Below are 17,066 nucleotides of genomic sequence, written 5' to 3'. Positions count from 1 at the left end.
ATTAGTCTTGGGAGTGAGGATAACAAGCTCCATGGGAAGGAAACCACAGCTACACCCTACACTGACTATAACTAACACAACTTACTTATGGGAGAAATCTCTTTTATGAAATTAGGTCTAAGAGGAAAATTGAACCACACTGATAATTTCTGCTCTAAAAGACTGCTGTCAGTTCACACGTCATCATCCTTTTGTCCCTGAACTACAAGTTCACACATTTGCACTTTCTACTGGTATATTTTGCAAAATCATCACAAAACCTCAACTGTATTTCAGGTTCAGTGAAATATCCCTAACATTGATACATTCAAAATTCAGGAATTCTCCAATTTTGTGCTGCCCACCCAACTCACTACAGGATATCATTATAGCATAAATTTCAGAAAAACTTAAATACACATTAAAAAAATTGGAACAGTCTGCAACATAACCAGCACTCTTACTTACCAGAGTAACACTATCTCTTTTTTTTAGGCTTTTGGATTTTAATTTTTTACATTCCATTACATTTTTTTCTAAGCAGATTTCTATCAGTTATAAAAACTATGTCAAATCTTAAGAAAAATAAATCAAACAGCTACATGAAAATTAGGATAGATAAGTGAATAAGCTTGCCAAGAGCAAAACCATAAAGTAGGCAAGGTAATTCATAAAGCCTCGAGAAAGTAAAACACAGAGACATAACTAGTTAAAGATGAAGTTTCTCTCACTATAATTTCCCAGTCACTCAACACAGCTTTTGGATGAAGAAGCTGGGTTTGTTAAATCAGTAGTCCAAACCATATATATTAACAAATGTGTGTGGAATTTCCATAAATTTGCCTTCTTCAAATTTATTTCAGTTACTGGAGAAATGCATCTATGTAAACTATCATGATTTCAGTACTTTCCAGCAGACTGGCATTGGTCATATAGGAAATATTTACATAGAAAAAAAATAAAAGTACACTATCCATAACATCTTCATATACCTGTCCTTGACTCTGAGATTATTCAAGACTATCCTTGAGGCCAGATAACCATTTGCTCTATTCAGACATAAGAAACAGAGGAGGGGATGACTTCTCAACAAGGACGTGACTTCTAGAAACCAAGGTCTGCTAGTACCCAGTATTGTTTAAGCACCTTAACTAAATTTTGCCAGAACTATGCTGGCTAACAACTGCATTGTACTCAGGAACTCAATCTAGAATTTAATTTGAATTTTCTATTAAGGCAGAAAACAATCTTTTTTTCCCCTGAAAATTAATGATCTCTAGTAAAGAGGGAAGTATACAGTATATAGGAAAAAACCTGAAGTCATACAGAAGCTAGAGGAATTTGAACCTACCTTTCAGGTACAGTATTTGTACTATATGCATTGTACTTCTAAAAAGCATTGTCTTTCCTTACCTGGAAATTTATAGGTGAATAACCAGCTTGCTCCCTGAATACCTTCCACTCAAGACAACATCACTTTAGATCTGACTTGAATACATATGTATCCAAGCAAACAAATCCAGAGTTTGTTGCCTGTCAGTTTCATTTTGTTCCTTTTTCATGAACCTTAGTATGTCAGAGCCACATTGAAAGCCGGCAGATGAAGATCACATCACAGAAGTCAGGAGAGATAAAGCAGAAATGTGCTGAGAGGCAGCCCTTGATTTACAAAAGCTGAAGCGTAGTATATGTGACAGTGCTCATCGTGTGCCAAATGAAGCATGCCTTCTATGAAAATCCCAGCAGCCTTTCAGTTTCTCAAGCTGATCACAGTTTGCATGGAAAGCATAAACTGGGACAAAACTGAGGAATGGTGGTGTAATCCAGTTCCAAACCATATGGCAAACACAAACCACAGCTCCATGTGTTACCACTGGAGCTGACCAGGAGCACAGACAGCAGTGCCCTGAACAAGCCTGACCTGTGGTGCTCTGCAGAGCCAGTCGGGGCCAGCCCTTCTATCGACTCTGGGTAGCAGCAGCTCTCAGGAACTGCAGCTCTCTGTTTCCCCAATTCTACCTACTCAGCTGCCTGTCCTTCCACTTTCCTCTCAAAATGTTAAGGTGTATGGTAATTTCAAGGGCATTTGGTGTCAAAGTGTCAAATACACTGAATTTCCTGTAACTGCCTTCCTGTAACTTTTATGGAAGGCACAGAGGCCTCTGACTGACTGACACAGAGGCACTAGACTGACTCTGCTAGTGCTTCTGCTGGGGAAGGCAGCACAATGCAATGCTCGACCTTGACTGGATACAATGGGGGGGGGGGGGGCGGGGGGAGAGAGGAAAAACCCCTGCATGGAAGGAAGGAAACTTCAGGGAAGCAAGAAGAGTTTGCTTCTCATACAATGGAAGGGCAAGATGTGATACTCCAGGTGGCAGGCCATGGTGAACAATAAAGACTTGCACGCGTTAGAGGCTCAGTCTGGCAAGACGGGTAGAAGGAGTGAAGTCATGTGTGTGTGAGGCAGTGCAATTATCTCTAATTCTAAATCCCTGAGCTGAAATTTAATATGCAAGCATTGTTACATGATCACTCAGACGCTACAATCTTCTCTAATAATTTTCTTCTCACCGTGCTAAGGGACAGAATTATCGTTTAACAATAAAGTCTGGTCTAATACAGATTAGCTGTTCTTACATTTTACAAATATTCAAACCAGAAGAAAGATTCAATCCAGTTTGCTTTTGTATCAGACATCAGGGATCCCTGCAGGGATCACTTCTATCCTGTAAAGTTTCCCTGGTGTTTAATGCATACTATATATTATGATTTTAGTAAGATTCATCAGCTGTCAATTATAAACCTCCAGAAATTCAGGTTCATTTGTAAGGATGCTCATGGAACTTAAATTCTCTGTTTATTAAAGAAAAGTTACCTATATTCTGCTGCTTTGCACAAAGACAGTGGTATCAAAAGATTATTTAAATGTAATAAACTAAACCACTTACAGTTAACAGAAGTTTGTATGCATTTAAATTTGGCAGAAACTCAAAGCTTTTCTAGTTAAACATATCTAAGGGTGAAACTTTGCTCATAAACTTCAAGAAAATCTGCAGCATGCCTTTGTGTCCATATGAGCTCTGTAGTTTTTAATTAAATACAGCATAAATAAATGTAATCAGTGCATCAGTTTCTCAAAAGCAATTTATTTGCAGTAAGATCAAACACGGAATTAATGTAAAACAAAAATAATAATTTTTCAGTCCCACTTGTCTGCCTCTCCTATTTACCCATAAGCTTATTTTAAGGCTGAATTCCTACCATTCCTTTGATTATTTCTCATGCTTGATCCACTATGCAAATAAATTATCATAGCAAGTTTTCAGGGGACTTATTTTCAGTAAAGAAAGGGGAATTGGCTATGAATTAATTCCTAACCTACAGCCAAAAATTGGTAAAGGACTCTTATATTCGTGACTGTTTATCTAGAATATGAAATCAGATCAATAAATACATGCAGTTACAGGAAACCAAGAATTTACTAATAAATAGTGCCATTTCTTGTTCATCTGCCATGTCAATTGGTGCTAGAAATAGGCAATTTTTTATCAAGGGGAAAAACTGACAACTTGCTCTTTGCAAAGAACTTGACAGATCTATACAATGCATAATACAGATAATTCTAATGCTAGCTTTTATAAATGACATACAAAGGTATACAACACTGAAAAGGCTAACAGAAGCCACACCTGTTCAGGCAACTCCCTGCTTTAAAAATTAGAGATGTAGTTCTGCTGCGTTGAAGTTTTCATGTGCCAAGCAATCCACCTCCATCACTCACTACATTATTCAGACAGATTTACTCTACCCATCATAGCCCTCACTCTCCATAGCTGGACAGATTTGATCAGTAACAGATTTGATCAGTAACTGACATTCTTCCTGCATTTCCTACTGAAACGATATACTAAAGAGTTAGGTCACATTTGGTGACTGCAAGATTCCAGCAACACTTTCAAAAGTTATTTTATTAATTTCTTAAAATTGTATCTTAAAATTCAAGAATGTTAACAGAGTTTACATTCCATTTCACTTATTAGAAAATAACTGGCAATTACTTGCAAATTATTGTTAAAGCTCCTGCTTTAACATTAATAGTGTAGGATAAGAATGACAACACATTATAACTACTTTGAATTACTGATTAATAAGTATCAAAAAGCCTAATTCTAGTAACTTAGAAAACCTCCTTTTTTGAGCACTTGAATAAAACATCAAACATTTAAATCTATACATTCATTTGCTCTTTAGGATGGTAGATATGGATGCAGGCTTGGCTTACTGAGGACATACATGAGTGAGTATTAATAAATCTGAGTCCTGTACCTTGATTAAAAGAGTCAACCAATTTCCTCATTCCTGCATCCCACCTGGAAACACAGGCGTAAACATTTGTTGGGCAAAGTTGGACAAAATTACTTGAAAAATCTTATCAATGATAAAACAGATGGATGAGACGAAGTTCAACAGTAGATTAGATGCAATTACTTGCAAATTTTTTTCCAGGCTATTATCTTCATAACGAAAAGCAAAACTTACAGACAGCAAAGTTTTTTTGTTTGTGTTTTTTTTAAGGAATTTGGAACAGTTCCAAGAAAAGGCAGCACAAAATGCTGCCTGACTGGTAATCTCTGCACAATTACACGCAAACTTGCAGTGTAAAAACATTCATGTCAGAGGCTGGATTCCTTTGTTTCAGATCATCAGGACACCTGCTACTCAATAACAGTCAAAGGAGTTTTGAAATGCTGTCATTTATGTGCCCCACATCAATATATGATATCAGCTTTAAATAGCATCAGCAGCTCATACCCGATGTAGAAATTAGTCTTGAAAAAAAGGTCTGTAAACTATCTTTGAAAATAAAGTTTAATTAAAAGTGTTTTACCAGAAAAAAATGCTAACACAAAACAAAACACAAAAAAAGAACATCGACCAAGCTCATGTTTGAATTTGTACATGATATCTCTTGTCTCAAGGAATACTTAGAAAGCAACAGCAAAGACTCAATAATAACATAATCAATTCTTTGATCGCTATTGAGTATATAAATGAGCCCTCAAAGACATGAAAGGCCCAGAAACATTAGGAAGGCACAGAAAGACACAGGTCATAATTCAAACTTGACAGCAAGTGTAATTCCTCAGCTGCCATTATGTTCATACTGCAGGATGCATTTATATCACAGAAATGTATTGCAGCACTGTTTGACTCTTTGAAAAGAAAGCTATGCAGAACTTCTTGAACAGTGCTGCCACAGTGGTTTCGTTTACAACCAAATAAAAATCAGTTGCATCCTAATGCCCAGCTTTAGTATTTCCTCCCATCCTTTTTTTCAGGGGGGAGCATCTTGGTATGTTTTCTAAGATTCTTGCAAGAGTCAAGGACAAATCCCATAATTACCCATAGCTCTAGAAGTACAGCGCAGTAAGATAGTCACACTTGATCAGCAGAGCAAAATATATCAAGGCAGGAAATTCAAACATCTTCTGATCTTAACTTTTGTGGAAAAAAGAGGAAATGAAAAATGGGTTCACTCACCAGCTTCAAAAATGAATTAAATTATTCTTGTAAAACTAACAGCAGCTGAGGAATAGGGGGAAAAAAAGTAGCTGGGATTGAATTCTATACACTAATAAATTTGGAAGTTCATCTATGAATAATTTTGGCAGCAATTAGTAAGATTCTTCGTGGGATAAATTTTGAGACTATTATGCTGGCCTTTCTCTTGTCAAGTTTAAGAGATGTCTGTCACCTCTGATTATTACAAATCATAATTACTTGGCTGGCTTGTCTAAGGAAGAAGATTTTAAACCCCAGAAATCTGGTCAGCAAACAGGGAAGCTTTGTATAGCCATCTGAGGGCAGAACAGCATCTCTATTTTGCAGAAAAATACAAGTCTGGCCGCACCAAAAAAGCAGGCAACAGAAGATAATTGCATGAGCAAAGGGAACACACAACATCCTTAAAGAAAAAAAAAAAAGGCACAAACTTGGTTTTGAAATACTGACAGCTCCAGAAAGAGATTCACAGGCTGGAAATCAATTGAGCACAAGGCTTAGAAAAATTTCACTACAGAAAGTGATGGGGGAAATGGGCATAGGAACGACAGAGTTTTGCAATTCAAGAATATATATGAAAAAAGCATAAACACAAGAAACGCTAACAACAAACTACCTCTATAACAAAATATTACTATGAAGCTATAAAATATGAGATGGAAGATAAACAGAGCTATGAAACAGATTTGCTGTACTGAGAAGCCAAAATGAAAAGTCAAGGAGCCTGAGACGATAGGATAAGGGAATAGTACAGTCTATCTATAAAGCAAAACGATAAGGAGTTCACCAAGGATACAAAGTAAACAAGGAAAATTTGAATTTCTGAGATGACTAGCCAAAAACACGTGCAAAGTGACTATAAGACAGAACACGCTAATCCCATACCTTCAAAGCTAGTAAATAAGTAAATTAATAGATCAAACCACCAAAATCAACCCATGCCCAGTTTTACTTTCTATGAAGCTGACCACTTACCAGACAAAGACAGGTGTGACTGATCAGTAAAGCCCTACTATGGGAGCAGGATTAGAGATGGGCCAGGGGGATGTGCCCATGAAGCTCAGGGAAGGATGTGGGCTGGGACTGATCACAGCTGTTGCAAAAAAGCTGGCTTGATCTCAACACCAAGAGGGTGTAGATAAACCATAAACAGCTGAGAGAATCAACTGGCGCTGTATTCCTCCCTGACTTCAGTAAGAGTGTGAATGTCTCCCTGAGTTAGCCAAGCCAGTGTGGAGTACTTGCCTACAAAGCTCAGCCTCACTGGTATTGTGATTGACTTGTGCCCTGCAATTGCTCTCATCTGTTATGTGTGACTTGTGTCTGTATTATTTTCAGTATGCTTTGCATCCACGCTGCTAAAACAGAAATCCATGTACCATCAACTACTTTCAAATAAATAAATAAATCTGATGTTAAACATTACACCAGGCAACAAGTCAATAACATGACCTTGACATAACCCTGACATAACATGAGAAGCTGGAATAGCATAACTCTCCAGATCTATGAAGTACATCCGACAGTAAAAAAATATTGTCAATTTATTTTAAGACACTTCAAAGAAAAACTGTTGGGAAGACTAATGGAAGATTTCCAGTTTAAAAAGTGTTTTAAAAGATGTAGGCTCATATAGCCCAAAGAAAAGGTTGAGGAGACATAGCTCCAACTAAACACCATCAGAGGTTGATGCTGTTTTTGTGAAGAATGGACACAGGTCAGTTCCATGGTCACCAGCCAGAAGTCACTTATAGCCAGCATGCACCTGTTGTAAGGAACTGGGGAATGGACAGCATCCTCAGCTTTTTCCACAAAACACCACACTTTGCCATCTTTGACCCCAGAATCTGTGTCCTTTAGTGTCTTCCATTTCTTACATGGTGAAAGGAAGCATTCTGAGGTATCAACATTTCTGACCTAATGCTGACTGGTCATAGTGCTATCAAGGACTGGGGTCAATGACACAGATAATCCCTTCCTACATCCTGTTTTCCTGTGGATGGAATAGCACTTTTTCTTTTTTTTTGTTTGTTCGTTTGAGTTTTTGGGTGGGGGGTGTGGTTTGTTTTTGTTGTTGGTTTCTTTTAGTTTGGTTGGTTCTGGTTTTTGATTTTGTTGGTTTTCAATCAGATGGAGAAGTATTTTTGTATTCTCTAAATCATAGGGTTCTTCCAGCATTCAGATCTCACTAAGTGGAACAATTTTTAAAGCATCCAAGAAACATTAGTTCCTACCCTGTATTATGACTGGAACCAATATTAAATCTTCCCTCAGTTTTCAGTTTTACCTACATACCTGCCTGAGCTTTACAGATAACAAAGAACTCCGTGGATCTTCAGTTACCAGCCCTTACCCTTCCAAGGGAGTCTGTTCTCTTGTGCAATTTACATTTTTAGAAGAGAATGCTCTGCACACATTCTAGTTTACATTCTGATGACAAGTCTGCATCCATTACAACAGCACTCTAGTATATGATGAAATTATGCAAAGGCAGATTCCCAAAGCCCTGTAGGGGCAACCCTAATGCCAGGGAAATCAGTAACAAACATCCCACAGTTTACCTCTTGTTAAATTACACCCACAGGACATTTAAAAGTCATACCTACCTAAACTGTTATTGCTGCTAGCTGGCCAGGAAGCTACTCTATCCCTTAACTTTTTCTTTTTACAAGAATCATCCAATTTCAAAGAAAGATCCACTTCCTCCTTCTTGATTTCCTGTACCAGTTCCATGCGGCACTGACTAAAATCCTGGAAGGATATTTTTCCATTTTCATCTGCTCCCAGCTGGTGCATGATCTCTGCAACAGACGCCTCCATATTCAGCTGGCGGCACACCATCAGCAAGTCATTCCTAAAGATATTTTTAGAGGGAAAATGGGGGTGGGGGAAGATTGGAAAAGTGGGAATAGAGAAAACAAAAAAAACAACAACTTAGTTTCAAAGAAAAGGAATACTAGCCCTGTCTAATCTGGATACACATTAATGCACAGGCATTTAAAACCAATAAGCTAACTACTGAAGGAAACAAAATCTTGAAACAATTTCTCCAGTATGTGAATGATGCATATTTATCAAATGACAAATAAACACATTCTAAATAAAATGCAGGCAAACCAATTCAACCAGATCTGAAGTAACTGCTGCTCGACGCTACCAAATCTTCTGGGTGTGCAATTCTCTCTGATTAGAAATTCTTTTTTTAAAAAATTTCTACTTTGCTACTCTCACATTTCACTGCTTCCTTCCTGCCATCCTTTTCTTAAACACTTTTTGAACTGGACTGCACAGCACTACCATACCAATTTATACTACAAATAGCATGAACATGTTTCTATGTTATGGCTTTTTTTAAAGAGCATAAAAGCATATAGCTTATTTGTGTGTTGAACAAAATCTTTCAGTAGAAGGAAGGCAAAGGAAATGTGTAATATTACTATTATGTGAATTATTAGTAGATTTAATAGTATTATTATTTCATTACTAGTATCAGGGTATCATTCAGAAGGTTTCTGTGAAAACATGATACATTGAAATACTCAAAGTTCTCACATGAAGAGCTTCAATGAAGTAATTTATTATCAGAATCAAGGCCCACTGTATCTGGAGAAAGAAATTGTACATTAGGTGGAGCTCTGTAAGTCTCTTCTATGCAGAAATTCCAGAGCTGGAGAAACAGAATTCTTGTAATAAAATTGGATAATAATGATCATAGTAACAAAAGTAATAGTAATGATGATGAGAATGATGATAATAATGACAGTAATAATGATGATGATAATAATGATAACAACATGACCAAGAAGTTTAAAAACAAACAAAACCCCAACAAAAATATCAGAAAGCAACAAAATCTCTGCTTATGACAAGAAATAACTTTATTGCAGAAGAATTAATCACGCAGGCCAAACATAAGCTATTATTACTTGCAGTTCAGTTTTTGCTCAGAGTTTTGCTCTTAGATTTGAATCTGAACAATTAATAAATAATCTCCATGGCTCAGTTCCTTGTTTTTAAAAGTTAAAACAACACAAATATAATCTCAAGGATGTTGCAAAGAAAACTAAGGACAAGAGCACATTCAAATTTTTACCTGGGGAGTGACAAATACAATTCAGCTATGTCTATTTTCTTAGAACAGATCGGACATAGCCTCAGATTGAGGGACTCTGCAGAAGTGTGCTAATTTTGAAATGAGTACCAGGAAAAGCAGTGCAGGGTGATTGCCATGGGATTCCAGAACACAGGTCAGTTGCCCTGGCTCTGGAAGAATTAATCTGCTATACTGGGGGGCAGGAGGAGGCTGTGGCGCTAGTAGCACACCTTACATGGCCCTGCTCATGACAATTGTAAAACTTCTATTTCACTACAGCCCACAGGGACATGTCCAAACCCAGTTCTGGTTCCCTACAATCTAAAGGTGTTACACAAATGCAAACTGATTTATAAAGGAAATCTCTCAAAGATTGTTCCACTACGTAACACCAAGGAGAAAACACGTATTTTCTTAAAACTATTTAAAACATCAGCTAGTAAAAAGGTATCATAATTTTGCCAGGAAACATTTAATCCTCGCTAACACAACTTGCAGGCTAGGTGCAGAAACACCTTTGAAGAGGGAAGTCAAAATTATAAATGCAGCCAAGCTCCCTAGAGGCAAATAGAGTAAATAAACAGTGTCGGAAAACCTGTTCCATGCAGTGGTGTCATGAGTCACTTCTAGACCAATACTGTAGATAAACAGTAATCTATTTGAAGCATTCATTTTGAAATGACTAACCTAAAAAGGACTGATCACCAGAGCACTCAGAGGCAATAAGAAGTTGCTGATCTAAAAGCTGTACTAAAATTACTCCAGATCACTTCTGTTCTTGGTAGGAGGCTGTTTAGTTTAGGTCCCTGGTGCAGCCACCACTCTCCAGAGCATCCTGGACCCACTGCTCCATTTGCTCTGACTCTCACAGCAAGTCAAGCCCCTCACTACTTAAACCACAGAATCACATCAGCTCTGCAGCTTTGACTTTTCTATGAGCAACTGCAGGCAAATAATCCTGGCAGCATTCCCAGAACTGCTCGTCTGCAGTCAGAAAAGCTCAGACAAAAGAAAAGAATGACATCTTTTGTTTGGAATAAAATTCTAACAGAGTTCTAGATGGGTAAAGAAATTATAAGGTAAGAGGCTCCAAGCATCACAAGGCAGGCTGCATCAAAATGCTTATTTCTTAATCTGGATGAACAGAAGTAATGCACAATAAATCCAAAGTCATCTGAAATGCCAAGAAAGCAGAAACCACAGTGAGTGTGTATCACAGAAGCCCTCTATGACACTATAACCTCTGGCAAAAAAAAACTTTCAAGGTTAGCACCCAACTACAGAGAGCACTTTGGAAGGTTATCAGATTAAAAGACAATGTTCACTGCTGTCTGAAAAACATGAATAAAAACAACGTCCTCACCTACACAGGGAGCTGGATGGAGAATTTATGTAGTTTTATGGTCCACCCAAGGCCTGATACATATCTTGACTTTACAGAATGGAAGAAAACTGTTCAAGAAGTTACCTAGCAGATGGAAATACATAGTAGGTAGACTAAGAAAGAGGACAAACACCCACAGCAGTTCGTACTTAATATGTTTTCTTGAAGAAATAATTTCCAGAACCAGCAACAACCACAAAAAAGAAATTTCTGTTGTCTAATGAATTTAGCCTTGGAAACAGATTTCATTACCTTTGTCATTATCTAAACAATTATATCTCCACAGACCTTTTCACACAGAAATACCTTAAGAGGTTATTTTTTGTTCACCAATTTCCTCAATTATTACCAATTTTGATGGTTTAAGCTATTACCTTATCAGGCACGGATCATCCTGATAAGACTAAGTCAGCATTTCCATATTATCTTAAAAGATAATTTCCATATTATCTTTTAAAGGAAGTGGTAGGGCAAGACTGAAGTTACAGCTTATGAAGGAATAATGAGGACAGCTTTAGAATTGCTGGAATTTTCCACATGCTGCAACCTGGATGTCCTTACAAAAGGGCAAAGAATGAAGAAACACAAGTTTCCTGCAGCAATACATCTGCCTGAAAGTTATTCTTAGGAAAAAAGGCCTGAAGTTCCCATCTCAGCTTAATAAACTGCATCATGACCATCACTGCTATTCATATATGAAACAACTGATAAATTGATGTGTAAACAATTTTTATGTGTATATTTAGAATACTGTCTGCATTCACAAACAAAATGTATTTTGTTTCAGGAGTATTTTCTTTGGGTTTACCTCCTAGTGCTGGACTATGTAGTAGTATTAATCAACCCTTTTTAAAATGAAAGTACAAGATACACAGTAACACCCATGTCATTCACTTTGAATGTAAAACTCCATTTCCTTATGGCTGTCCCAATGCTCCGTATTTTCTGTGTATCAAAAGCATTGTCAGCACTGGGCAATAGTTGTGAATGAGCCATTTCAGTGAAGCTAATGTGTTTGGCAAGGCCTGAATAATGTGAGGCAGGATGGGATGGAGAACAGGCACATCAGCTGGACACACTTGTTAAAATGCTGAGCAGCAATACTGTTGGTACTGGGATCTGAAAACTCACACTGAAGCTTCAGTTTTAACATCTCATTGTGATCAGGAAGGGAATTCATGCAGATGGATTTTTTCATGCTACATGAAAACTTAGGAAGACATAAGAGCATTGACTGACATTTGATAGTATTATAGGACTTTTTTTCTATATTTGTGCCCATTTATGAAGGAATTAAAGCTAAGTGTAAACATAAAGTTGAAAGAAATGGGGGGAAAAAGGTCAGTAGATCAGACAGCAGTCCCACAAGGGGATATTTACTCTTTAACCACTGAGTTCTGTATAATAGAAGTCTATATGGCACTATATGGGACCTTGCACATTTGCCTGATTATAAGCACAAGAGACAAATTGTGTAACTCAGCAGACAAACTACTAAACAGAGGAAAACAAGCAAGTAAGACCTACCAGTGCAGAAAGACCTACCTGACTCAAAAAAGTATCATCATTCATGGATAGGTGTCTAAGCTGCTTTTTAAGAATGCCACAACATCCACATGTGCTCTGTCCTAGCACTTCACTGCTCTCTTCTGCAAGTTTCCTTATTTCAATTTTCCCAGATAGAATTCGGATTGTTCCTTCAAAAAGGAAGTTAACACACTGTTTTCTGCCATTACAGTGGGAAGAAAAAGAGTCTGTACATATTTAAAGCCTGTAATCAGATGTTCCACCTTCTTTTGAGTAAAGAACCTCATTTTTTGTATCTCCAATCATCATAAGCTGCTCTTGTCTTTCTCTAAATGATTCACCAACTGAATGGATGACAGCACACAGAACAACAGCTTAAAGCATACACTGAGAAGAGACTAGAAGGTGAAAGCAAAGTCCTGTTCTGCAACAGAACAATTCTGTTAGTTCAAGTTAAACTTGACAACCATCATAAATCTCATGAAGTTTAACATCTAGCACATGTCCTGTATGTGCACCACCAAATGTGCTAATGTCTGCTTATTCCTACTTTATGTCACTTGATTTGCTTTCAAGCAATAGCTTCATCTGTCAGCAGCAATTGTGACTCTTACCCCACAGCAAGTCTCCAATTTTCCTTAGCTTGATGTCATCTCAAATTTAAGAAAGTTTACCCATTATCATGTCATCCTGATCACTAATCTTTAATAATGCTGATTTGATCCAGGCCAACCATCTGATTTCAATTTGATATAGTATTTTATTTGTCAACCAAAGCACAGGTGTCTAATGAGCTCCAAGTATAGCTCAGAAAAAAAACCTGAAAAAACTGAAGCCTCAGTCGAGTTCCTTGGCTTTGCCTACAAGTGTCATAAAATAACATCAAAAGCCTTAAAATAGACAAGACAAAGGGCATCTCTTGTTTCACTCCCATCACAAATGGGGGACACTAGTTCTAGATTAGATTAGTTCAACCTAACTTTTTCTGAACAAATCCATATTCAGCAAGTTGTCTGTTCACTGACCACCATCTCAACACACTTTTAAAGAAAAGCAGCATATTTTAGCTTTCCCAATTTCTGTTCTGTCTTTCAGAAGAGCTCAGGGAAAAAGAATGGAAATAATTCTGAAGTTGTCTTTAGGATTATTATATCAAAATCTCCAAGTACAACTAAGTAAAACAAATCCAAGCACTCTTCAACTTCTTTCTTCCCTCTCCATCCAAGGTATTTGTTACCAGTCCTATCTGCAGGAACAATCTTACTACATGTATTATTTTCAGTGTAGAAAGCAAATCAAAACAAAACAAAAATCTCATATGTCTTAGCATCATCAGCAGTTCACTGACTCCCTCTCTTGGGTACTCTTTCTCTGGTTTTTCTGTCACTTTTTCAAAACTGTTTCTATATTGTGGAACAATTTTACACTTGAAATTCCCTGCTAGTTTCAATTTCTGCATATTCCAGAGCCCGTTCACAACTAACTTGCAACTTGATCCAGATCCACAACACTGAGCATCGTCAGGAAAAATATAAGATTAACAATCAGCCAGCCCCAAAACCCTGTATGGGGATTTATTTATTAATATATTTATTCATAATTCAACCATCTGAGCTTCTGCCTCCCAGCTCTGTCCTGCCTTGGCTGCTTCTCACAATGCTATTGCAAGCATGCAGCCTACACCACCACCCCTTCCTCTGGGGAAGCAGGGGATGGTTCCCTCCCCGCTTCCCCACCTCAGCCTGTCGGTGTGTGTCTCTCCCCCGTTTTACACTAGATATGGACAAGACAGCCAGCCTCTTTGGCTGGTAGGTGCCTCTTTTGGAGGTACCTCTCAGAACAGAAACGTAATGTTACAGATAACACAACAAATACATATTCCACTCACTAGAAATAGCTTAAACTTTGTCCTCTGATCACCTACTCTGTACTGATAGCACAAACTGCATCTCTCAACCTGTGAGAGCAGGGCGTCCCCTCTTTGGCTGAGAGTCTCATCTCTGGAGACTGAACTGTTGCAGGCAAACAAAGGTCCATCTGTTAAAGGAGAAGCAGAGTTTGTCAATAGAATCTCTGCCATTCTATGCTTTCTGTTATGCTTCTTTTCTTTGCTTTCAAATATACTGCTAATACACAATTCAACCTACAAACTCTTGCACATGGTTAGGAACTATCAGGAACACAGTTTTCATTCAGAGATGGTCTGGTCTCTGCTACTTGGCTTACTCTCAAAAATTACATACAGGATTTAATCAAATAACGACTAATACTACATAAATATTGTTCTTTTCTATCAAATATAAAAAGCATTGCTTCAGAAAAACTTTTAGAAGAAATGAGACATTGACTGTGTTGATTACAATTTAGCATTATGGTGACATTAATTAACACAGGTCAATTAATGCAAAAATCACTGCACTAGGATGAATTCCACACATGTACTATTTATTCTAAAAGATGCATGTGAAGATTCACAGTAAAAACACAGTGGATTTGAAAAACTATGTATCCACAGCATAACTTTTCCTTCAGGTGCCATTTGAAGCCCATCCTTTGGGCAACACTCAATTAGGCACAACACAAGCCTCGTTAATGCCTTTCATCTACCACCTGAGATATCTGAATCTCAATAAAATCTCTCTTGTCCTTTTATACTTCTGAAAATTTATTAACTTTTAGTGAGATTTCTTAGCTCAGATCATTTGGATTGAAGCATGTTTAAAAATCAAGAGGACATCATGAGAGGGACCACAACTAACCCTCAATCTTGTTTCTTACCTCCCTCCACCGTCTTGTGCCAACATTAAAAGTCACACAGCCAGATAAAGTTACAACCATAAACTGGCCATGCTGCAAATAAATATTTCTTATTGAACTAGCATACAGCTAAGGCAATTCTTTGAACAAATTCTAGTGCAGACAGTGAGAAACTTCAGGACCATGCACAACAGATCATCATCTAGCAGAACACGCTGACTTAAAAAAATCATTAAACCCTCCGCTAGCTATTTACAATTCATTGTGTAAAGAGTGCAGGTGCACAGATTAGGGGTATATATTTGCAAGTAAGGCCAGGTGCCCAAGTATTTTGTGAGGTTCCTTATTCCCAATCAAAACATGCTGCTGCTGCTTTAATCAATGCAAGGTAATCTCTAGCCTACCCCAGCAAACAGAGACAAAGAGACTTTTAAAATAATCTTGGAATCCATCCACAGCTACCAGCAAAGTACTTGCACGTGGCACCCTCAAACAATAAATACAAATAAATACAAGGAGTTAACAGGAAGAACTCTTCTCTCATTCAAGCGCCTCCCAACTCAGTTAACCCATCCAGGAATTTCAAACAATAGGTTTTGGCAAATTAATTCTGAAAACATAAAGTTGCTCGCTAGGATCACGAGCTAACCAACAATGATTAAGGAGAGTGCCAACTGCCTTGTCTGCTGTAAACAGAAGACGCAATCACACATGAGCTAAACAAAACCAAGTATCTACCTTCCCAGCCATACTGCTAGAGCAGCCACCAATAGCTCCTATGTTATAAACCCAGGGCCATGGAGTTGCTAGAAAGACCAAGCACCAAAGCATCTTATGAGGGCCCAAGCTCCCTATCACCCTCAGGAAAAAAGAAACAGAGTATGTTTGTGAAGTTGATCTTTCAGAATTGGCACCAAGAAACCCAAGAAAACACAAAGCAAAAAAAAATCCCAGTTTAACAATTACTCTTTTTTTTGCCACAAAGCAGAAATTACTGACTTTAAAGAGTGATTAACTTCCCTTACAGTAACAACCCAATTAACATGGTATTTGCAACAATATCAATAAAAAAAATCAATAACAAAATTAATAAATATAACCAAAAACTTCACTGCTTAGAAGCCAGCTGGATGGTAACTTTCAAAGGGATCAAAAAATTTGACATTTGTATTTTCAAGTGAATTACTGTTTGGTCAGTTTTTCTACAGTACAATCTATCTGGACAACAAGATCCTAAGAAAGAAAATACAGTAATACAAGCCTGAGATAAATACTTTAGTCCCTTTTACCAGGCTGATAGTGTCAATGGGGAAAGATAAAAGCAATATATAAAACACACCAAGTAACTTCACTAACTTTGAAACGTTAACAGCTCCAGCTAAAACACCCTTCAGGTGTTTGATGTTTACATAAGAACTGGAGTGCTAACCAATTAAAAAATGTAATATGTTCAGACAATTCAAGTTTGAATACATTCCTTTGACTGTGTACCAGCTGTAAGAAATACAGACTTTGAAATACATAATCCCTTAATGAATGTTGATTCTTGGTGTATTTTCCAGACACAATATTTAACAAAAGGGATACCTTTTTCTTCATCCTAAACTAAATATGTCTCTATGGCTTCTCATACACATCCACCCTTCAGGCTTTCCCCGTCACTTCTTTTTTGGCTACGATGGTCCAAGAGGACCGTGGAAGACAAAGGTGGACTAAAAAACCCATAAAATTCTATACAGATGTGGAATCATTGACTAAGGC

At 37.5% G+C, this 17,066-nt stretch overlaps 1 protein-coding gene across 3 annotated transcripts in view; it reads right to left on the bottom strand.

The window, feature by feature from the left end:
* The window catches only part of MCC (MCC regulator of WNT signaling pathway), a 184,000-nt gene that overhangs the window by 161,078 nt on the left and 5,856 nt on the right, over positions 1-17,066 (bottom strand). The window contains exon 2 of one of the 3 annotated variants that reach the window (XM_005494560.4): positions 8,151-8,398. The exons of the other annotated variants lie outside the window; for them this stretch is intronic. Coding sequence (XP_005494617.2) covers positions 8,151-8,398 — 248 coding nt within the window. The remainder of the gene's footprint in view (positions 1-8,150; positions 8,399-17,066) is intronic. 3 annotated transcript variants of the gene reach the window in all.

This window comes from Zonotrichia albicollis, chromosome Z (genome assembly GCF_047830755.1).
Source record: "Zonotrichia albicollis isolate bZonAlb1 chromosome Z, bZonAlb1.hap1, whole genome shotgun sequence".
NCBI classification, from domain to species: domain Eukaryota; kingdom Metazoa; phylum Chordata; class Aves; order Passeriformes; family Passerellidae; genus Zonotrichia; species Zonotrichia albicollis.
This window is presented reverse-complemented; position numbering and strand designations above follow the sequence as displayed.